Genomic DNA, 24609 nt, shown 5'->3' with positions numbered 1-24609 from the left:
GTCAAGAGCCGGTTTACTTGTGATGTCTCGCTGTCACGTGACTGTTTCAGTCCGCTTCTTCGATGATTTGGCGAACATTGCAAATACTGTATTATATACGGCCGCAAAACGCCATGGAGATCGCCGTCATTTTTTCTAGGAGCCGCCTGTTACACTTTTGTGTGCAACTGCAATCAGTTTTTGAGCACTGCCCGTTGTTGCTACCTTGTTGGAATCTGCGAAAAAGGGGAATTTCCCCAGTCTGGAAACATGTTTATTTGATTCCCTCTAGTTTGGCAAGCTAAAAACACGTACATAAAATTGTGGAAAAGCTATCATTTTTAAAAAATAAATAAATAAGGTAAAACAACTTATCCTTACTGTTCATAGAGCACATCCATATGATTATCTCAAACTGAGAATGCAGGGAATGATCAACAATCATAAACATTTTTACAGGCTGTTAGTGTATGAGGTGATTGTATGTGATATTTGAAAGATACGTATGTGTGCATGTGTAAGATGGATGGATATAAACAGACACAGACTGCCCTGAACTTTCAGTGGGCATTTAGTGATTAGTAATCCCATCGCGTCATAAAAGAATGTATATAAAAAGTTGCTAACAACTAGCAGTAATAATAAATAACTATTGGGAAAATTCACACTTCAAGGCATGTTACGAAAAGACAAGCCAAGCTCCTTTCTCCCGCAGAATCGGAGCGCACATCTTAGGCTTTTGATACAGTACTGTTTTTACAGATGATCGGTCATATTGCAGATGCATCACATGCATATCTGTTTTCTAGCCATGTTTGTAAGAGGCCAACAGGCGGCATTAAAGAAGAGGCAGACAACATTTATCAACGTTACAAACTTTCAATAAATCCGATTAGGCTATACTCACCAGAGAATCCTGTCTGTTTCACCAGAGAATCCTGTCTGTTTGCTAACTTCTATTAATTATATTTGTGCCTCTATTGTGAGCTACCAATGAAAGGTTTTGAGCACAGAAAAATATGTTTGAGCGACCAAGGAAAGATTTTGAGCACAGAAAAAGATTTTGCTCAAAATCTGTCATTGCTCGCTCATGATACCCCTCCCTCTCTCGCTCAACCCCTGACTCTCTGCACATTCAGGTTTGTTCTGGACTCTCTGCACTCATTATCTATTCCCTTTAGAATAAACTTTACAATACTAATGATCACCTTTCAAGTCCTAAATGGCCTGGCCCCTCCTCAGCTAAACTCCTGCATTACCACACTCCAGTTTGAGCCATCCGGTCTGCTGACCAGGCTTCGCCTAAGACCAGGCTAACAACTCGTGGCAACCAAGTCTTTGCAGCAGCAAGGCTCGGAAATGGTCTGCCTCTGTCGGTTAGATCCGCCCAGACCCTCGTTGCTTTTAAACCCCACTTATAAACATAGTTCTTCTCGCTTGCTTTTAACACCCCTTGAAAGCTGACATCTCTGTTTTGCAGCGCCGTTATCGCTGTGTTAGCTCATTTTCTTTTTTTTTGTGTTTTATGTTTTTACTTGCAATGCTATTTTATTGTACAGCTTGTTTTTTGACCAAAGTAGCCAAAGGCATATGCACTGCCAGACCAGGAAGCAGAGACAGTGGCCGATGTGCTACTGTAGGGCATGGTCTGTCGGTTCAGCAGATATTCTCCACAGTGACAAGGGCAGGAATTTGGAGTCTTAAGGTTTTTGCGGACCTGTACAAGCGCTTGCATACAAAAGACACACACTACTCTTTGCATCCCCAAAGCAATGGTCTTGTGGAATGTTTTATTCACACCTTGAAGCAACAGCTCACCATCCTCACCTCCAAACACCAGCGGGATTGGAACAAGCACCTTCCGCTGGTGCCAATGGCTTATCTGACAACTGCTTAGCGTTTTAAAATGCAGCACTCCTGCCCTACTGATCCTGGGTCAGGATATCCAGACACCAGTGGAGTTGGTGTCCGGGAAACCACTAGACAGCTTAGAGGACCGGCCAAGGCTGGAATACAGCCGGAAACTTCAGAATCGTCTGGAAGGGGGCACATGCGTTCGCCCGAGACCAGCTGGAGAAGGCTGGAATGTGCCAAAAGAGGAACTACGACTTCTGGAGCAAGGGTGGTAATTTCCAGTCAGGTGACCTGTTTTGGGTGAATACACCAAAAGGCAACAGTTTACATATAATTTACCTGAATTGTCTGGCTAGCCTTTCCGAAATGCTTGAGGATAGTTTCCTCCATGCGGCCCCTGAGCTAAAATGAGTTTGGCACCCTTGCTCTACCCCGTTTTTGATACCATAAGCATCCCTTGCATATCATTCACAGGTTTTGTGGTTTCCCATGGTCTGAGGTGGCCATCAAGGCAACAAAACAGGACATAAACAGCAGGTGAAAAGATGAATGCTGGAATTGTGTTTTCTTTTTCTCTATTGAATATTTTATTGAGCATAATAATATTGATACTGATCACGTGTCTATGTGACATATTGATATTGAATTATTGCCCAGCCCTGCTTAGCGGCAGGGAAAAATGGAACTGCAAGCAATACTACAGTGAAAGTGCTTTCCTGACTGGGGGAGACTGCGTCTGCTGGCAAAGCTGTACTGCTTGCAGTAGTATTGATACCATAGCAAATTAGTACTGTAATTTATTTGGGTTTGTAGTCTAAGTAACAATACTTTTCAAAGTATCAACACTTTTGACACTTCTAGTATCATATGAAACTATGACAAGTTGAAATAAATGAATGAATGCCATGAAAAAGTATAGCAAATTTGAAGCTGTCATCCCCACACATTTATACCAAATCTGGCCCTCTGCAAAAGATTTGGAGACTTCCCCTGTTATACTTGGGAGGCCTTCATGGAAGCCTGCAATACAGGCAAATTGCCTGAAGTCCTCCCCCTTTGGCATATTGTCAATAATTTAATTCCTCATAGCAAAATTAGATAAAATTTCACTAGAGACATGCGATTGGCTGGCAACCAGTCTGCACTGTCTCCACCTACTGCCCGAAGACAGCTAAAAAAAAAAAAAAAAAAAAAAAAGCCACCAGCGACCCTAGTGAGGATAAGCCGCTATAGTAAATGAATAGATGGGTGGATGTTTGAATCATTTTGAGTGGATGTGATGAACTGAGAAAATAATTTGGAAATAATGGACTGAGAAAATAATTTGTCACATTTCCATCGAATAAAGCCACAGTTGCAGGGTGGGTTGTCCCTTCTGTGTGTGCTTGATAAAAGTCACAATAAAGTGGTGAGAAATAATCAGTGAGACTGGATGGATGATATCCCGTACTGTCAGATGGAGTAAAGGTCCGCAACTGCTGGTCTGCGGCTCTGTACCGATCCATGGATCAACTGACACTGGGCCACACCCAAACTAGCAAACTATTTCTCTGTTCTATGTATTAACCAAGTCTGAAAGCTATTTTATTTTGAGGACTTTTAATTTTAATATTCCTTGTTCTTGCCCCAAGCAGTTTATTATATCCTTGAAATGGTAGACATTCATTGTAATGCCTCACTGCAGAATCAGTAACAAAATTATCATGTTTGACTGAATAAACTTCCTATCTCCAACAATTTTAAATGACAAAATGGCTTGACATGACGTTTGTATAGGCCTTTACACGAAGCATGCGGATACATTTTTACTCATTGCTGATTTAAACCTATAATCTCCCAACTAAGAGGGCCCTGAAGGATTTTGTTGAACTATGTCAATTGTGCACTGCAAAGATGCAGCTTCTTTATTATATTACATGACATTCACATTTGCATAAATCCTAACTACTTCTGTTCCTTGCTCTTGGGGTCTTGTCACCTTTCTGCACCTAAGAGGGCTTCGTAACTTGTGGTGCTTAGTTAAATCCTTTGTGAAGTAATTGGATTGCTGTGACATTTGTAAGACATCTACACATGGTCAGAGCAGGATGAAAGGAAGAGCAACTTTATGCAGTTGACTTCCCTCACTAAAAATATCAATAAAATCATGCATTTTAACATATTCATGAAATTGCAAAATATCAGTAAAAGAGTTTATTTGTGACAAAATCTCACCCCTATCTTTAAAGGCATCCCTTACGAGCAGCGGCCTAAATAAAGGACAAAAGGGATTGAGGGTGCAAACTTATGTTATAATAGCCAACAGTAGAGCAGCAGAGTTTTGGGGTATTTGTGATTTATCCCAGACATTAAGTTACAGCCATTTTTTGGATTCTTTTCACTGATCCTGGAACAGTTCTCTCTTTAGAACAAAGAAAAATTGCAATAGCCACAGGTCAATTTTAAACCTATGGAATCTAGATTTGGCAAAAATAAAAAAACAGACAACTAAAACTAAAAAGTATCACCTATTATCATCCATAGTGTTTGAAATGTGTCTAGAGACGTGCAGTCTCACTGCTACTTCACAAACAGCCATTCCTTCATTTTCTCACTCCCTTTTTTAAAAAAAGAGGAAATAAAGTCAATTTTTTTTTCTCGGTCTATGTAGTCCCACTTGTGTAAACATTGTATTCTGAATAAAATTGTGTTTGTGAAGAATGAATTTAGCAGCAAAATCCATCCACTTTCATCGAGCCCATGAGGTAGCCATTTTGCCACCTGCTGTCTCCTGAACAGACATCAAAATTGGTAGGGGCCCGGGTAACACCCAATAAGTTTGTAAATGTCACATGACCATTATACAGCCAGCAATTTTTTTGACCGTTGTTCTCACAAGGGTTGCAGGCTTACTGGTGCCTATCCCATCTGTCTTTGGGCAATAGGCAAAATACACCCTGAACTGGGTGCCAGGCAATTGCAGGCCACAGAGACCGACCAATCACTATGATAACTTGGGAGTGTCCAATATACCTCCTCTGTATGTTTTTTGAGATTGTGGGAGGAAACTGGAGAAACCCCACAAAGGCACGGGAAGAACATGCAATCTCCACACAGGAAGGCTGTAGCAAGAAGCAAACTGGGCAACTCCGAACTGTGAATCAGAGGGGCTAAGCACTGTTCCACCGTGCTGCTGCCCATCATGTGAAAAAACTCAAGAAATTGTTGAGCTGTGAATAAAAAGGAGAGATGAGGGAACGAGCCTAAAAACGCTTGAAGCAAATCTGAATGCTATTGTGCCCACCTTCTTTTTGTGAAACAACTCTTGTTATTGCAGGGACCTGCGGTCAGGGGAGGCAGGTGAGGCAGAGCCTCACTTGTCATCATGATAAGTAAAAAAAAAAAGAATTATGACATTAAACTTATATTAATATTTGTCCGCTGATTTTTATGTATGACTAATTTCAAACATTCTGTATCGTTAAAATCATCACAAACTGGGTTGATACGTGCAACTGGCACGTGCTGCTTGCCGTATATCTGCATGTCACCAATATAATGTTTGCAGATACATTTTTTTCACCTGATTTTCCACAGTCTGGCTGTTGTCTAACCATTAAAGTGTAATGTTTGTTAGTGACATATCTAGTTTTGCTGATGGGAAATAAAACCGCAGTGAAAAGGCACAGGGTGAGGTAGAGAGTTCTCTGCTGCAATGAAGAGGGAGCACATGAGTACGGGTACTTGTTGCGCTGTTCTTATACGCAGAGGCACCGGGCAAGTCATTTGCTATTCGTTTTGTATTTTGCGACGTTGGACTGCCAAAATGGAAGAGGATTATATAACCAATCTTAAAAAAATTCTCAAAACTGGACATGATTAACACAGGTAAACCAACGCCAGAGCTAAAATGTTTGCTTCAAACTACGGGACAGAAGATAACGTGTTCTTTTCAAACGGAGCGGTACACCCGAAAAGAATGGACATGTGGCTGTCCTCCCAAAAAACGTCTTTACTGCTTTCCCTGCCGTTTGTTCTCAATTTGTGACAATGTCTGGACTAACGCAAAATATTAAGCAAGGACTTCATTTACAAACAAAGGTAAAACACAGTTTTAATTTCAATGTTATAAAAAAAAAAAGAGATTAGACTAAGAATAATACACTAGAATATTTAATCCTGGAGAACCCACGGGGTCATATCTAAATGCTGGCCTTAAATTAAATATTTTTTGTTTTTCTTTTCATGCTTTTCGTTAAGCAATCTGTATCAAATCGATTTAAGAGCCAGAATAAAAGTTTTAAAAACAACTGAATATTTCACTGAAGGTCAAAATTAAAATCTGTGGTTTTGTACACCACTCTATACTCTCATTTATGTTGCATGGATTATATATATAGAATTACGACGGCCAACACATTGGTGATGCGCCGCTGCTTATTATGAACATTATTTATTACACAGCTGATTCAAATGATTAGCTCATTAGTAAGCTCTGGGGGAGCTTGAAAATTATCCTAATTAGGTGTGTTTAGAGAGAAAACCGGAAAACCTGCAGGATACCGGCCCTCGAGGACTGGAGTTGGACACGTGGTGTAGAGCAAATGCAGGTTTTTTTTTTTTTTTTTACCTTTACATATTTGTAATATGTAACGTGTGTGTGCATGCGTGTTTTGTGAAGAATGCTGATGAGATATGAAATAACCAGTAGCCAATTGAATAAGATACCCTTTTTGGTTTATTTATTTGTAAATCTGACACTAAAGGAGTCATCAGTGCCTCACCAACCATGAACCTCAACGCACGTCACTGTGTTAATGTCATAGATATTCACATCCTGTCGTGTACATGGATTTTTCCTAATAAATAACTCAATGATTTTATAAAGGTTTGTGGGAAAAGTGGAATATATCTCAGTGTAAAAAAAAGTAAAAAACATGAACACAATCAGTTGGAAAATTTAACAGTCACATGAATCCCATCCAAAGGTTTGTAGAAATTTCAGCTAAAAAAAATCTGCTGGCCTGAAACCAAGGAAATTTGACTGACATCTTCCATTCAACTCACACACAAAAGAACTCCACAGCATGACAATAATTCTTGCATTTAAATGTAGCAAAGCTCAGCCAATCCTCTGTGTCATCTTTTGGCTCGCCTCCTCTCCCTCAGTGAAAATATGCAGCCATTTATTGTGACTTTCCTTCCCAGAAGAGTAAAACTCTCAAAAACAGAGAAATCACTGTTTAAAACAACATTTTGCTCAGTGTGAAATGGGCTTTCTATTTATTCATACAGGAAGTGTTGCTGTTTGGTTGGACTAGTGTTGTGCTATGAGAACTCGCTGAATGTGGATATAAAACTTTTTTGACAGTCAAAGCAATGCATTTGCAGACTTGCAATGTGTTCACTACAAGAAAAAATGTTGTGCTTGAGTAAAATACTAGATATACACCAATACGACATGTGTCAAACGCGACAACGCCTTGTCCATGCAACTCTGCATTGACGCTGACTATGCACCTTCTGTGCAAGGATATGGAATAGGTCTGGCTGATTTTGGCTGAAAATAAAATCTCTGGTATATGTATTTTTTAAATGGATTTTTTTTCTTCCTCCTATTTAAAAAAAAAAACAAACTAAGTCAAACCAAGAGAAAATTCAGAGTTTTGCTTGTGTTTTAGCTAGCACTTAACACACATAACACCCTCTCAGAATTAAAGTGCAAAACCTCTGCCATGCATGAAATTCATGAAATTCGCTTTTGAGCTCATATCATCTGTCACAAACACTGCAGTAAAATGCGAGATTTTGCTGACCTTAGTGTACTAGATCTGAGATCCCCAACTACTGGTCCACCTATCAACTGGTACCGGGCTGCATGAGCCACATCCGAAGCAATTTCTGTTTATGTATCATCTGAGTTTGAAAAGTATGTTATTTTGAAATAAAATATGGAAAACTGATGGGATTTTCTTAGATTCGTTTTGGTCACTTGGCACCAAAATTTCCCCCACAAAGTGGTGACATAATTAAGAATCTTTTGAATATTTCTTCGGGAAAGAAAAAAGGTCCCAGGATGGCAAAAAGTTAGGGACTACTGTGCTATTGTGCCCACCTTCTTTTGGGGATTTGCAAGGGATTTATTCATTCAAATCGAATTTAAAAAGCAAAATAACACAAACATATCTTAATGCTAAATTCTAAACATTACTTTTTTAATTCAGGATTATACAATGAATGTGTACAGTATGCATTTCAGATAATGAAACCATGAAACCTGAAACGCAACACAACCATTGACCTGCCGGTTAATGAGGATAAAGTGTTTCTCATTGCACTATAGCAAACCACTCTTTCCTCTTAATAGTGGCTGCAGTATTCAAATGCTCTAGCACTCAGCTGCTTTTTCCAGGGTCCAGAAAAACATGTTTCTGTGCTTGCTGTGTTTATAGACAGTATATGTCAGTATTTGACAATGATAAAATGTTGCTAACAGTCACAAGGTGGTGACCATTGCAACAATTCTACCGTTATGTCATTTTAAAAATGTTTTTGTCATTTGGTGGCCCGTCAACAAAACATTAGTTCGTCCCGTCAGTACTGACTAACTGCACCACCTCTGATCAAAATTCAAATATGCGTTGGATCCGTTTGGGTCACTTTAGTTGTTTTTGACCCATTGTTGAATGTCATGGAGTGCGAAAGGTTCAATGGCTGAGGTTAGGGGGAGCAAAAATTATTTTCTTCATTGAAAATAAAGTATCCGTCATCATTTTTAAGAATTCAGTTGTTTAGCAGACATAGTATAATCTTGTTGGTTAATTTGAAAAGAATAGCTCCAAGAAATGTTAAAGCCACTCTTCAAATGAATTTGTTGTTTCATTTACTTTTCAAAGCATAGTTTTATTTTCATTTCTGCGCCAGTTTTGTACTCACCATCCACTGCAGCAAAGTGTCTGACTTTGCTCGCAGTATGTTAGATACTCTATTTATTAAAAGGTCACTCATGCACATCTTTCCAGTCCGTTGCATTGATCTGTTTATTGCCAGCTTGTCAACTGGACTTCCACAGTACAGTAACCCCTGAAGTCCTAGTAGCCTTTATTCACATAAACTTTGGGCAAATATTGAAGCGGGTATTTATGGTGTCATCAAGACCACACCCAAAATTTACACTCTATCAACTCTTAGACAGGGAAAAATCCCAAGAACTCTCTACATGCCTTTCAAACTTTCATCATCACTCCTAAAGTACGACACACACACTATAGATAATTCTGAGACACTCCACGAGTACTGGTTGTAATCTCGTCAGCTGTCAGTTAACCTCAAACTAGTTGTGCCTTAAAATGTTCAGCTTTGACAAGACTAATTCAACAAACTGCTGATGTGATGCTGAAGATGTGATTTTAGCTGACATATCTTTGCTTCTATGAAATGAATACATAGTTTTATGTATTATGTTCTGTGCAGAAAATAAAATATAAACCATCAAGATGAGTTAGGTAGCCGAACAAAGTAAAAGAAATAGTATTATGTGTTGCTTGGAAAGAAATGTCTATATTTACACTGCTATTAGAGCCCATGGGCATAATACAGGGTTGAGTTTGACCTGAATGAACTTCAGTATGTGTGTGTGTGTGTGTGTGTGTGTGTTTGTGCAAGTTTGCGTGTGAATGTGTGGGTGGTAGGATCATTTGCCATTGATGTGCTCTCCATACCCCACTCAGCACTCACTAATGTTCACTCAGCTCTACGGTGCTGGCAGCTCAGACCATGATGTATGTTAGGACGTGTTGTATATTTCATTATAAAACCTGCTGCAGGAAAATGAGAATACATTATGGCCAAACACTAAGCCTTGCTTTGAGAAAAGCCAGCTCATATGAGGACACAAGGCAAATGCAAGTGCATGTTGCATGAGCAATGAACTAAATGGCAACACAGAAGGGCATACAGTATTGGTATTGTCAGTTTCAAGCATGAGAATGTGATGTGGGATAAAAGTATGTAAGTAGATTCCACATGGCAACTTCTGTTTCAGGACGAGAGAGCCACCATGACTGTCCATCAGTAGCGCAACTGCCTCCATAGTTAGCATGAGGCTAACAATGTATCTTCACTGTTGCCACAAATATACCATCAAATTTAGTATATTTCAAACAAAAGCGCTAGTTTATAAATCATACAGCCTGCTGTCCACAAACACATTACTAAAGCAAACAAAAACTTCCACAAACATTACATCTTTTATTGATTCAATTCAAACTCGCGCAGCTAATCATTGCTTTTTAACGGCCAGGTCGATGGCCTTCACTTTAAAAACTGCATCAAAGCCATGGCATTTTCTGCTTGGAGTGCGTTCAAACATCTGAGTACAGAAGCGAACCAAATACTTAGTACAAGTACACATTTGATTTGAAAATGTACACAGTCAACACTTCCACGTGAAAGAGTTCATGGAAAACCCAATGGACCGTAGACACGATACTAGTGAGCTAAACAGAAAGAAAAATGTTGCCAGAACCTGTTGGCATTAGTAACATCTTTGGTAGCTTCATTATTTAAGCCTCAGTGGTTAAAGTTTGGGGGTGGAGAGCGACCTTTTATTGTGTGTTTGCTTGATTTTGTATTGAAAACATTTAAAGGACCTAGAGCATGGAATTTTTTTCCACCTTTCATGAAAGAATTATAAATCTAAATTACATTTGGTAGTCGCACCTCTCAGCGTGTGCAGCAACAGTTTTAGTTCAAATATACTGTGTGAAGTAGACACGAAGAGCACTCCTTTCCTAGCACAAAAACACTTTTTAATGCTATATGTTGTTTCGGTTTGGAAAAGAAAGGTCATGATGATGTGTTAGATGAAAAAATAGTTTTCTTTTTGTAACTTGCTTTCGATTTAATGCAAAAATCGACCCAAGAATGTAACCAACTATTCCACTGAATGCTTTCTCACAATTAGTTCCAGTCACTCAAGGAAAGTCCATTGCTGTCTTAATGTGAATGCTTTCAGCATGTGGCTGAATGATATTTTATACACAGAGACATTGGAATTGGAGCGTTTCCCCATCACATATGGAAATGCAATTGAGCCCTTTCATACAGATTTGAAATGTACAGTTTTACAGACCCTGGAACTGAGCAGATTAGACATTATCTGACAAGCAATGAGCTCATGAGATCTGAATGCCTTTCAGTAAGGAAATCCTTTTGAGTATCATTCTCATAATGACTTACCCTTTCGTGCTTTTTTGTCTCTCACTTTTAGTCCATCCCTCTGCACAACTTGTTCTCTGCTTATCTATCTTGTATGTGTCTGTTATTTGATTTTTGTAGGCGAGCAAGTAAAAAAATAAGATTGAACTCTAAATGCTGCTACTCCTATCTGGATTGTGAGGTTTTATTCATTTACAAGCAGGCCGAATCACGAGGCAGCAGTAGTTTCGTCAAATTTTGTCTTACCAAAAAGAACTTCTGTCTCTTATTGCCACGGTGCTGCCGTCTTAGACTTGGAATAGAGTAGAGTGATGATGATGTAAAACTTCGGTTTATTATTGCTACAGGCAAATCTGAATTAGGCAAATCGCCACATAGGTCAGAGTTTTTAAGAGACCGTTTTTTATGTAAAAAAAAAAGAAAAACTAATCATCTATAGACGACACGACGGACATTTACCGCCTGTTTGCAAGAACCCTGGCTACGTGTAGACTATGCCTAAATCGATCAAATCCGTAAATATTTCTCGGAAACTAAACACCCAATACATCGAAGCAGTGGATTTGGATGAAAGTACAAGGCAGGTACTATTTTTTGACTTAATTTTCGTAACAACTACTACAACGCTGTCTGCAATTTGCAGCGGCCTCGTCAACCATTTTGAATGTTTGATGTCATCCTCCTGTTTGAAGTCATCCACCATGGATGATGAAGAGGACTTAGAATGTGTAGATGACTAATGGCATCCAAAGGCTTGCACTCAAATTTAGGTCGCTGTCATTAACAATACAATCATACAAACACTCTTTAGATTTAGCTAGCTCTTTTTCTTCACGCAAGTAGTAAAAAAGAATCAACAGTGCTGAAGGTCAGTCCCCTTACTACTGTCTGCCACATCTCTTCCTATTTTAGAATCCTTGTGTCCATCTACCACTACTCAGCCTGTAAGTCATCACACACTGCTTTCTCTGTATTGCCCCTCACAAAACAACTGGACCATTCTCGGACTTCATGAACAAATCACAGCTTTCAAACCGTTTGTGCCAGTAGCTGAACATGAATCTATATGCCACATCTGAATAGCTGATAAATCAACGGAAATTGGTTTGAACATAAGGCTTCTTTGTTCCTTCAATACTCAAATTCTCTCTCAAGAAATTCACAGACAGACGACAGACTGCCTTCTGGAAGCACTTTTGTATTCAGAAACGTGTTGTTGTGGTTATGATGCCTCTCCATCGGGAAAGTTCAGCTGACAGGAGGATAACTGAGCAAAACAATCAGCATGAAAGAGAGCATTTGTTAAAGTTGGAACCTATAATGAGTTCTTACTGAAAGAAATTAAGAACACCATATGGGGTTCCTTCTTCCCACTGCTATGTTACATAAGATAGCAGATGCAAGCTCCAGGGTTTTATTTAGAAAGCTTGAGGATGTCCACACACACTTGCACAATTTAGGTCAGGATAATGCTTCTTTTGCTTGGATTGCACCATCTCCAATATACCGTAGTAGCCCAGTTGGAATCTGCCCGTCTATTAATCATCAACTCATAGTTCTGGTTCTAACTCACACACGCACATACACACGCGCGCATACGCATAGACGCACACACATGCCGTCTAAGCTCATGACACCACAGGGCATTTAGGGGAGGAAGTAATGCACTCAAGGAAACATATTGTCTGAAATCTGCTTTAGTATGAACAATATCAGAAACTAAACATTCAGGGCAAAACAAAGAACATTAAATAAGAGCTTTCGAAAACACAGCAGCATCTCAGCATACCGGGGTTTGTTTCATTTCAGTGTCGGTAATATTTTGGGTTCTTCTAAACATAATGTACTGTAATTGACACAAATAGTAATGATACTAAAATATTTCATTCATTTTCTAAAGTTATTTAAGGGTAATCAAAATATTTACATACAGTATTTATTAAGTATGCAATTAACTTCATGTTACACATGAATAATCCAATAGCGCTAAAAAAAAAAAAAATCAAATGACGATTTTCCATACAATGACTCAAGCTGGAGGCCCTAAGAAAGTAGACCAAAGTGTGGGTCTTAAAAGGTTAAAGAGCTTAAGTTCCTGTCTGTCCCACAGACGACTCAACCAAGTACGGCCTTGTTTGAAGTCAAAGGCCAAGGAATTAAACAAGCAATGACCTATTTTCATGGCACGACCAATTTTGTCAGTGAAACACAGGACAGATTAATTCCCTTCCAATTGGTTTGTCGCAGTAAGCCTATTTGACAGTGACAGGTTAGAAATAAATATGCATGTACCATATTTCACATCTTTACCAAAATACAGTAATTAGGTTTTGTTTAGGCTTTTGCAGTAAAGTCATTGACACTACAGTATGGCACTTTAGTGTCAATGACGTTTTTAAACTTTGTAAAGCTGTATAATCTTTTCAATAATTAGTTTGTCTTTAGGTTTATGCAGAGAAGACCATGACACTACAATGCCATCAACAATGAATTAGCACAAAACTTTGTTTACGTGTATGCTCATTGTGTGGGACTCTCATTTTAATAATTTGGTGTTGATTATTTTGGTGGTTTATGCTGCTGTTCCATTTTTTTGGACCATCATAAACGCACAGAAGTGCATTTGGGACACATCTTGAATAAATATGGATTACTACATATCAATTTTTGAAAATAAATCAGCAGATATAGGCTTTTTATGTCTTCCCAGCTCCAAACATGTCTAATTTCATCTTTTATTTAATTTTTTTAGCTTTCATCTCATTTCATGAAATCGTTTGAATATGTAAAGATTCGGATAATTTAAACCCCAGATGCCACACTGTAAAGAGAAACCTGCAATGTTCTGATGAGACCAACCCATGAGCACATACTGAGTTGAACCAATCCATACTTGAGCCAAGTACCGTAATAATGATCTTGAACGCTTTGTAAGAGTACACATCCTTTCTTGGAGTTCTTGGAGGAAGTGATACGAAACGGGCCCATTAGGGACTCCTCAGTTCAGCTTTGGGACATCAATGTTCGCGGGCAATAATAGAGAGAACTTGGCTGCACTTTGTCACCAATTCTGTCATTAACTTTGATAGGCCGAACCCCTTAGCACAGCCAGGCGCTGAATGTACCCACTTTGGTGGCAGTATTGTGTCTCTGATTTCTGCAGATGATGTGGTTCAGTTGGCTACATCAAGCATAATTCAAGCCATTGTTATCAGTGCTTTCATGATTCTCAGTCAACAAAGGGTGGCCTCTCATTTCCTGGTTAAGAATGATATCCTGCCCCAAGTGGAGGAGATTGAGTACTTTGGAGGTCTTTGGAGGAAAGAAAGGGGTGATTGATAGGCTAATTGACGTGTAGCATACAGTATGCGGTGATGCAGACTCCATTAGTCTGACGTGGTGACGAAGGAGCTGAGCCAAGGCGAAAGCGCTTGATTTGCTCTTTGATCTATGCCCGTTCCCTGATCTACTGTCACAAGATTTTCAACGACATATTTAAAGCAACTCCAGGCTGTAGGTGATGGTGAAAATCAACCTCTTTATAAAGTCAATTATTTGTGTCCTCAGCAGAGTGCTTCAAGTCCCAGTCCCATTATATTCTTTAAAAAAAAAAAAAAAAATAAGCAACTCCAAGGATAATTGATTTGAATTCATGGATCATCTTGTTGATGATGTTGACGTTGCAAAATGCACAATTTGCACATTGTGGAAGAAAGACAGCAATTTTAACATATGACAGTATTCTCATAACAAAACCCACTGACACGTCGCGTACATCACAGCTCAACTACCAATATCAACACTGGTACGGCACCAATCAAGAAATAAATGAATGGGATGGTTTGTGAAACTGGCCAAACCATTTGTTTGGATTGTTGCATTTCAATTCGCAAAGTCATGCAAAACTCCCACCTGATTTTCTATTTAATAATGAGGTGAAACAATGTACACTTCAAAAGTAGCCTCTATACGTACAAATGGAGGGGACACTAAATTCAAAAGAATCAAAGTGTCATGTTGCTAGCAATAAAAGAAAAAAAAAGGGTGGCAATATTTTTTTTCTGATTCAAGGATGATTGTTTTAATGAAACCAGAAAAAGACATGCTAGGTTTGAAACTCAAAGATGAGAAAGTAATATTCAGTACCAATACCCACACTTCCACCCTCGTGACCCTCACTTTACTGTCGAGGGTGCAAATGTGTACAGTGTCTAAATTCACATTAGTGCTCTGTTGCCCAGCCCTTTTTGCCGACAAATGTCGATGTTTGATGATGTTCTTGTGCATGTTAGGAAAAACAAAACTATTTTCAAGTTTAAAACTTGGCATATTTTAATTGCATTTATATGTGTTTTATTTGTTTGTATTCTGACTTTTAATGCAATCTTGTCCATATAGTAGCCGACATTGTGCACATGTGGAACAGATCATGCAGGGGCCTTGAATTAGTACATTCCAAAACTAGAGGTGGAACCAATGCTGCTGTGCATCGACAAACACAGTACGCATCGAGCACTTTACTGATCTTGATTGTCTAAGCCAAAGGTGTCGGACTACAGTCCTCGAGGACCGGTTTCCTGCTTGTTTTCTGGTTTTCTCTCCCCAACACACCTGATTCAAATAATTAGCTCATCATTATCTCTGCAGGAACTTGAAAAGTATCCTCTTCATCTGAATCTGGTGTGTTTGAAAGAGAAGCTTCAAAAACATGCAGGATACCGGTCCTCGAGGACTGGAGTTCGACACCTGTGGTCTAAGCTATATTTGATGTGGTAACAACTCCTGTAAAATAAAACACGTAAACTTCACTGAAATTCAAAATATGACATACGACATAAAACTTACGACGTGCACTAAGTACTTAACTGCTCTCCTTTCATTCAGCCATTGACACACAATAATTAGCTTTTGGGCGAAAGATTGACATCAGATACAATGTATGCAATTTTAAAATCTGATAATCACATGTACTCCCAACATGTCTGTACTTACAGTATCATGACACTAACGGTATACCTCTCAAATAAACATTAGTGTGGAAAAAAATAGCAGACATTAATTGCACACATTACTTTCTGGGTTAAAACACTTTCTTGTCATTTTGAGAAGTGTAAATGTGTACTTAATTATTAGACATCCGGTGCTTTATGATAGGATCTTTGAAAAAAGTGTCACAGGAAGATTTGATGACTCGCTTGCGACTTGACTGCTTGATAACTTTTTCCCACAGTGACTTGAAACTCAACGGTTACTGCTGGAGACTTACTTCTGACTTGTATGGGTGTGACTTACCCCCACCTTTGAGAAAAGGCCTGCCTACATTACTGTCTGTATGTGCTGAGGGATGGAGGGTCATTCAGCACTGTCAGCATGGTCGCACTAGTCCTGCATTCTGCCCCAAGGTGACTTTCCTGCTGAGTCTTGAAATCACCACATTTTCATCTCTGCCTGCTCCTCCCACTTATCAACATTTCGACACCAAACACCCCATCCCAACTCAAAATTTTAACCAATGAGCAAAATTCAATGCGCATCCTATCTGGAGTCCGATTTTGGCTTCCGCTCCGAACAAAAGAAGACATTTGTATTTTAGCAGTAGTGGAGAACCTACGCAGCAGTAGCTCTTACACCTCCCACACAGTCACACACAGGAAGATACTGTAATTTGTAGTTAGCACAGCATGTGTCTGTGTGCCTTCTGTATAAAACGAAGACCCACTTTTGTATTTGAAGGGAACCTTTTTACAGCTTGCAGGTATGGGACACAGGAAGGAGCAAATGAGGCCATTGTCCTGTGTCTCTACTAGGTCATCTATTTTAGTCCAGATTAATTCTCCTCCTGGGTGTAGGTGTGCTCATTTCCTTCATCTGTCGTCCCTTCACTCTTCCTCTCTCAAATTCTGTCTTTCCCTCACTTGGCTAAATGATTAAGAGGATTCAACCTGCTGCTGCAGTCTTCACCACAATGTTGGCCCCACGTAAACACACAGATCAACTTAGGAAGTGATGCACACTTGTTGGACAACATAAGCAGATGCCTCCTCGGCCCAGAAATATGGCTGACACTGACCTATGTCCATGACAAATCAAAGGCACAGCTCTAAATACTGCAACACTTTGGACATACTGTAGGTTACTCCTTGCCCTTGCTTGTTGGTGGCTAGTGCAAAGTCCCAAGAGAAGCCTGGTAAGTGGTCCGTATCAATGACAGTGTTTTGGGTGGGGCCTGTCTTTCTTGCCTGGTGCCCCAAGAGGTGTACAAATACCTCCGCCCACAATCCTAGCCTAACCTCTAACTTGTTTGGATAACTTCAAAGAATGGGCGGTGAACCATCAGCCCAAGGTCTACCACAAAAGTGTTTTAACTAGCTATTTAATTTTCAATACAAATACAGCTTTATAGAAAATGTTTTAAAAATTGAAAGTAGCAGTTAACCCATAGATCCCTTAAGGAACCATTAATATAAGTATATAATTTACATTTTCAGACGTTTAGTACGGGCCTCGAAACGTCCCATAAAAAACATAAATGGCATTTAATAGGGGAAAAAGATTCCCACCCCTACATTCGAGTTACCAATCATTCTTAATTGCTGGTTGGTCCCTATGATGGAACTAAATTATTATAATTGAAGCCAGTAATTTTAGCCTCAATTACTTTGTATTAGACATGCGAATGAAGCAAACCTGTGCAGAAAAGACCTTTACGTGACTTGAAAAGGTTTATTTCGAGACATTAGTGAAAAAACAGTTTATGGAGATAAAACTTGTAATAAAAGTGGTATTTTGCATAGCCACACTGTCTGCTATGTAAACAATATCATAATGGCAACTCCTTTCCAAGCACTTCAGTTAAATCAATCAACCCCCTCGTCCTCTCTAACCACATTATCATAGACATCGTCCCGAAACGCAATTGAGCTACACAGCACTCTTACCTTTGTGACAGTCATGCAGAATGTGTTTGTGAGCTGCAGGCCAGTGTCCCGTTCCAACAGAGAACGATGCTGCAGGAGTGGCAGAGTGATGAGGAGGAGAGAAGGGCAGCTTTGGTTGCTGGATATGCCGAGAGAAAGGAAGAGAGCGAGAGAAAGAGAGAACTAAGGAGAGAGGGAAAAGAGGAGGGGACAGACAGGTTAGCGTGTCTAGCCCACTAAGTACCGAGAGGCTGATTGCTGCAGCAGTGAAGTCACGGCTGGCGCTCTGAGTGCAGTTGGTTACAAACAGAGGGAAAAGCTTCCCTGCACTCTGCAGGACACACCCCTTCATCCTGCCTCACCACATGCATGCAAGGAAACAACACATGCACTTGGATGATGATGTACAGTACATGTGGTGCTTTTACACTCGGTACCACTGTGATGGGTTAAGCCTATTGATGAGTACTAGACAGACAGAGCGTTTGAAGGAGTGATTCTGCAAAAACACCACGATTGCCCAAGTGAGGAATTGGGCAGTGTCGCACTTCTCTACCCTGCTTGCTGCACACTGCTGTGTGCATTGCATAGTTGATAGGTTTTTTTTGTTTGTTTGCTGGTTTTGTTTTGTTTTAGGGTATATTGTTTCTGCACAAAAATGAGAAATATTGTACATCCACCAGCAGAAGCTTGTCCTGATATGTTTATATACTATACTTTCTTCCAAGCATTAAACAAGAGCCTACATAATTATTTATTTTCTTTATCAATCCCAACTTTGTAGTGCCCAAAATTTGTTCCAAATTTTCTCTTTTTAAATTTAAATTATTTAAATTTAGGTCATTGAAACTAGTCCCAAGTGCTGGCTGCAACATGAGGTTTCAACTCATTTATTTTATCAATCGTCAAATAGTAAAAAAAAAAATATTGAACTGAAAAAAATCACCCATCCTACCCGACAAAGAATGACTTGCTCAAATGTGGGATTTATATATGATCCCCAAATTCTTTTATCAAAGGCAGGGGGCATAAACATTTCTTCAAAATAATATACAAATGTACAAATATACAAATATACAATTTGAACTGAATTTGAATTTGAAAACAATTTGAACATTAATGCCAATTTAACTGGAGTCCTGAGCTTGTTTTTCTCCAACAAGCCAGGCCCCGCTCAAAGTGTGTTGCTTATATCCAGTCGCCTCTGTTGTTTTGTTTTTGTTGCGATCATTGCAGAAAACCCCACTTAGCACAGATATGATATTCGAAATTTTGATACTTTTAAGGCTGCTGTCATTCGCAATCTCCAGCAGTTGATTGTCTTCTTGCATTGTCATGCTCGATGCACCTGGTTTGGCTAGAAATTAGTGTTTAAACTCCTTACTGCGATAACTCATTATTTCAGGTCGGACTCCAGGTATTGCCTGTTAAAAGCTTTCTTTTTCTTTGAAAGTGTAGACTCTTCTTTTGTCTCTTCACTGGACTTTTTCCACTTACTAAAGAAATTTTCCAAAGATGTCTGTTACTTACTAATTTTTAATCTGGTCAGTTTTCAAAGCAAAAGGTTTTTCAAAATATAATATATTTTAGAATCAAATAATAAATAAAATGGGAATAATAAATTATTTTGGGTGCGCCCGCTATGTTGATGGGGGGGGGGGGGGGGGGGGGGGGGGGATTGGGGTTAGCATCTAATCAGTGACATGTCTCTGTAATTAATCAAATCATTACATCTGAACAAACATCTGTCATAAAAGACCCATTCAAATTTATTTTAATCCCCCATTGCTTTAGTGACCCTTCTGGTGCAGCACCCGGTGCACCGCAGATGATGTATTACCACCTTTATGTACCAATGCCCATTCAAAAGCTTTGCTCTTTTAAGTGGTATGCTCTTTTTTTCTCACACTGATTCAAAGTTCAAAACCAATTTCCAATAAAGTTGGGATGTTGTGTTGAATTTAGGAAATAAATACAGCATTCACCTTATTCCTGAGGGCACAAATATGCATATGACTTCCAGTTCTGAACTTCCGGTAGTCGATTTGGTTTGGTTACAATATTTATGGGCCTGGCTGTATCTTCTTGTTGAACTTGTTAGTGTGTTTATAATGTTTTGTGGTTCAAAACTGTCATTATTTTTGGTGAGGACATGGTGTTGCACAAAGGCAGTCTCTGGCCAGTGTCCCAGCATCACGTTTGTCATATCTGTTTTCATGGACCGATGATAGAGACAGGCCAAGATTCCAACTCCGTCTCCATGGGTTTAACATTGTCAGTATGCCATGAGACTTGTTTTTCTTGGTTATTCAACAAAGAATGCCGACTTTGTAGATGGTATTTTCGGATGTGTTTTTTTTTTTTCTTCCCTTACCGGAGTTCAATTGTCACACGATATCACTCCCCTCTTTCTGTTTTGAGAAAACATTCCTAAGCATTTCCTATGTAGGACAATAGTATTCCCTGAGAAGGGACATCATCTTTGAAATGCTATTTTGAAATGATATTAGCTTATTAAAACAGGGCTTCAGTATTGCACTATGGGTGTCACGTGAGGAGGTTTTGGAAGCAGGAACCGACAGGAGACAAAAATGGAGTAATACATCTTTTTACACCAAAGTCCAATACAACCACAGCGACTATCGCAAACCAGAACTGGCTAAGAAACTGAAACTTAAATAACCAGACTTGGAAGAAACTCAGAACGTAGCTTGATAAATTGACTTGAATGTAAACATTTGATTTTTTTCTCATTTCTAATTTAAAAGAAATAAATACTCTCCTTTGCAGGCTATAATTCTGAGTAGATTTTAGTAATCCAGGAAATCTGTTTTATTTCAGATTACGTTAACATTTGATCCATCCATCCATCCATCCATCCATCCATCCATCCATCCATCTACCCACCCATCGATCCATCTACCCTCTTATCCATCCACCCGTTTTCTGTACCTTTTGTATTTACCACTTACCTTTTCTGCCATACAGTAACTAACAGTTTGCTGCTCTCTTGTGGTAAAGTTGCGGTATTGCAGTAAAACGTTTGAAACTATTAATGCTGCAAATAAAAGCTGCATGGTTGTTGACGATTTCCCATTAATAGTTGTGCGACTGTATGAAGGGCTTCAACTAAAATTTTGCTTAGGGTACCATATTGGTCAGAGGCAGCCATGGTTACAATATGCAGCCAACAACTGACAGGCTGATATTCTATAAACACACTTTCATTTGGTGTACTGTATTGGATTTATGGTTAGGTACATGGACACGGTCTAATGCACATTATAAAAATGTAACTCAAATGTCATTTTGACCTTTTTAAAATTGTTGTTAAGTATGAATGTGAAAGCTGAAGTTGTTTCCTGTTGCACGGTTGTAACATTTTCACTGCCGTTTCAAGTTTTATCTCACCAAAGGCCCGATTCTCTCCTCCCCCAACCCACATACAAAATGTAAGAGGCACAAACGGGCCATACCACAACATGCCGGTTGGCAACCTTTACTAACAGGTAACGATTAATAGCGATGAAAAAATAAACTTGATTCCAATAAATACATATTAAACAAAAATAACGGCTATAGTAGAATAAATAAACAATTTTAAAGTGAACATGTATTTGTGCATTGTACAGACAAACATTTTCCAGTTGCAAATTGCTTTGTTGTTAAAGTGATCATTTGAAAATGTGAACAACCTTTGTTGGTGGGGGGGGGGTGTGCATGTGAGTTATATTGATATTGTGTACACCCTATACTGGCTGCCAGTCAATCGCAGGGCACACAAAGACGAGCAACCATTAATTTCTACAAAACTACCTGGAGACAATTTAGAATGTTCAACATACCTACCGTGCATGTTTTGGGAACATGGGAGGAAACCAGAGTACCCGGAGAGCATATCAACTACACATCTGGCACAAGCAAACCTATGACCTCTGCGTGAGGTGGACGTGCTAATCAGTCTGCCACATGATATTTATCTGTTTTCTAATTGTTGTTAGAAATTGCTAACGTGATCAGTCCTATAAAGGAATACCCTTACATAATATTATGAAGGTTAATTATTATTCTATTATTGTTTTAAAAACATTTTTATCTTTTATTATTATTATTACTGTTGTTATTTTCATCCATTGATAGCATTATGTTACAATCAGAATAAGGTGAATGTGAACCATACATTTGTCTATGTACAACAGAAATAGAAGCATTGATACATCCTCCAATGAATAGTCAATGATGCTTGTAAAACTACAAATTATAGAATATGTTTACATAAATTATTTATTGTATCACAAATGTTTCTAAACAAATGATCAGGTTTCAGTAAGGTTAGCAACAGTTTTGAATGAGTTCACTGACTGAAATGCCATTTAGGCCATTATATCTCACCACACTACTTTTTTATTTTTTTCAAACAAATGCAGTTCGGTGGACAAGTGGTAAGCACGTCCGCCTCACAGTTAAAGGACCCGAGTTTAAATCCGGCTCACTCCGGCCTTCCTGTACGGCGTTTGCATATTCTCCCCGAGCCTGCGTGGGTTCTCTCCAGGCACTGCGTCTTCCTCCCACAAAACTTGCATGGCACGTGTATTGGACGTACTAAATGTAATTGTCCTTATATGTGTTTGATTATTTGTATCTCTGTGTGCCCTGTAATTGGCTGGCAACCAGTTCAAGGTGCTCCCCCCTACGGCTCAAAATCAGCTGAGATAGGCACCAGCAAGCCTGCGAACCTTGTGAGGCCAAGCGGCTCTAGAAAATGGATGAACGGATGTTCCAAATAAAACTCTAAAATCTCCTCCACGACATCACATTTTTCTGGTTGGCAAACAGACTATGAATCAAAGGTTCCCCTGCTAGCGTACTTAACAAATGTGAGTCCAAAATACACACACATTAAAAGATATAGTATGCCTGCCAACATCGAAAAGAGATCTGAAACGCTAAAGGCATCTTGTCTTAATCCCTCACTGAGTTTTCCTCAGCTCTTTGAAATATGTGCTTTATCAAAGCCAATACGCTGCAGCCACTGAGTTCAATACCTTAAAACGACTACAGCACAAATATTTTTTTGCTATTCTTTATCATATAGTCAATTGATGTCTTTTTGTTTTGATAATGATGAGTGATGAAAAGCAGAAAAGGACAAAAACAGAGTTGAGCTCTCAATTTGAAAGGTCAAGCACAGCCTCTGAAACGATACTGCAGTGTGCACTGAGACCACCAGAGGGGCCACTTTCATGGTTGTATAAATGAGAAGCGCGTTAAAAAAAAAAAAAAAAAATCCCTCCTCCTCTTACTCTTCTTCCAATCCTAAATCCGCAAAATCCCCCTTCACCACCGCCCCCACTGTTTCCCCTCAGAGAAACTGTTGCTCTATTGGAACATTTAATGTACAGCTCCTCAAATTTCAGCTTCTGGAGCTGATGGCACAGACTTCCAGTCAGCCACAGTCTGCGCACAAAAACACTTCCTCTAGCCTCAGCAGAAAGAAGAAAAAGAGGGGAGTGGAAGAAAAGCGTAGTGGAGTCAGTCGGACTGTGAAAAGATCAGTGAGAGGAAAGTATGTGACATAGGCTGACAGAGGTAGGAAGTACGTGAGACAGGAGTAGTGAGCACCGTTTAGATCAGCATCATTTTCTCTTATATTTTGCTAACAGCTGCCTTGACCCTTTCCTCATCTGTGAATTTATTGTATCGCTGAACTCTCACCATCTCTTAAATTATTTTCCACAGCTTCCTGATGTATACATCTCCCCAGTCTCAACTTTTCTCTTCCCGCAGCCACTTGTTTTCTCCTACTCCCTTGTTTTTTCACCTGGCGGTCATTTATGCTGATTTGTGATCTAATGGTGGAAGAAGCAAAGATGCCTCACAGCCCTCCCTGGATCCTGAATTATCGTGAAGATATCCTTGACATAATTGAAAGTTGGATGATAGTGAGGTTAAGCAGTACAGAAATTGGATCAGCGGATGGATGATTACTTTAATTATTTTACTTTGCCTGACTGGTTGAATCAATGTTGATTTAAATGTCAAATGACTTTTCCCCTAACATTAAAGGAAAAGAACAGAGACAAATGTTTCCTCTTGAAATTATTTATTTGTAGTTTCCCCACTTTATAATTTAAGATCATGGAATAATTGGCAGTATATAACAAAGACAACACAGGTCACACAAAATACAATTTTAAAATGGTGGACTTCTTTTATATGTTATGGTAAAAAAAAAAAAAAAAAAAAAAAAAAGTCAAAGCCAACTTCAATAGCACTGGCCAGACCCATAAGACTTAATCACTTAAATAGAGCCCGAATCTGGGAAAAAAAGGAAGTCACCCCCAAAAAATATCAAAATGCTGTAATAAAATACAATGATCACTGAGAAAAAATGAAATTCATGGCAAACTTCCAAGGTGAAAGTCACTGCTTACCATAAAGAACAAGTGCCCTGGAAAAAATATAAAATAAACATAACACAATTTTGTTGTTTAGTTTGGGTCTTCTTTGCTACTTCAGGCCCTGGATTATTTGCTGGCCTTGATGGAACCATGAATTTAGCTCTTTAATAGAAAATACTGAAGTAGAATTAGTTTGTGACCTCAAGCACAACTTGGATCTTGAACACACCAGCAAGTTCCTCTTCTATGACCTCAAAAGA

General features: G+C 39.1%; 1 protein-coding gene across 1 annotated transcript in view; it reads right to left on the bottom strand.

The window, feature by feature from the left end:
- The window catches only part of coro2ba (coronin, actin binding protein, 2Ba), a 34014-nt gene extending 15757 nt beyond the window's left edge, over positions 1 to 18257 (bottom strand). Inside the window, exon 1 of the mRNA XM_088412367.1 lies at positions 17970 to 18257. Coding sequence (XP_088268493.1) covers positions 17970 to 17984 — 15 coding nt within the window. The 5' untranslated portion in view covers positions 17985 to 18257. The remainder of the gene's footprint in view (positions 1 to 17969) is intronic.
- Positions 18258 to 24609: the final 6352 nt, after the last annotated feature.

The sequence above is a fragment of the Hippichthys cyanospilos genome, chromosome 4 (genome assembly GCF_059441005.1).
Source record: "Hippichthys cyanospilos isolate Australia breed blue-spotted pipefish chromosome 4, RoL_Hcya_1.0, whole genome shotgun sequence".
Classification (NCBI taxonomy): domain Eukaryota; kingdom Metazoa; phylum Chordata; class Actinopteri; order Syngnathiformes; family Syngnathidae; genus Hippichthys; species Hippichthys cyanospilos.
This window is presented reverse-complemented; position numbering and strand designations above follow the sequence as displayed.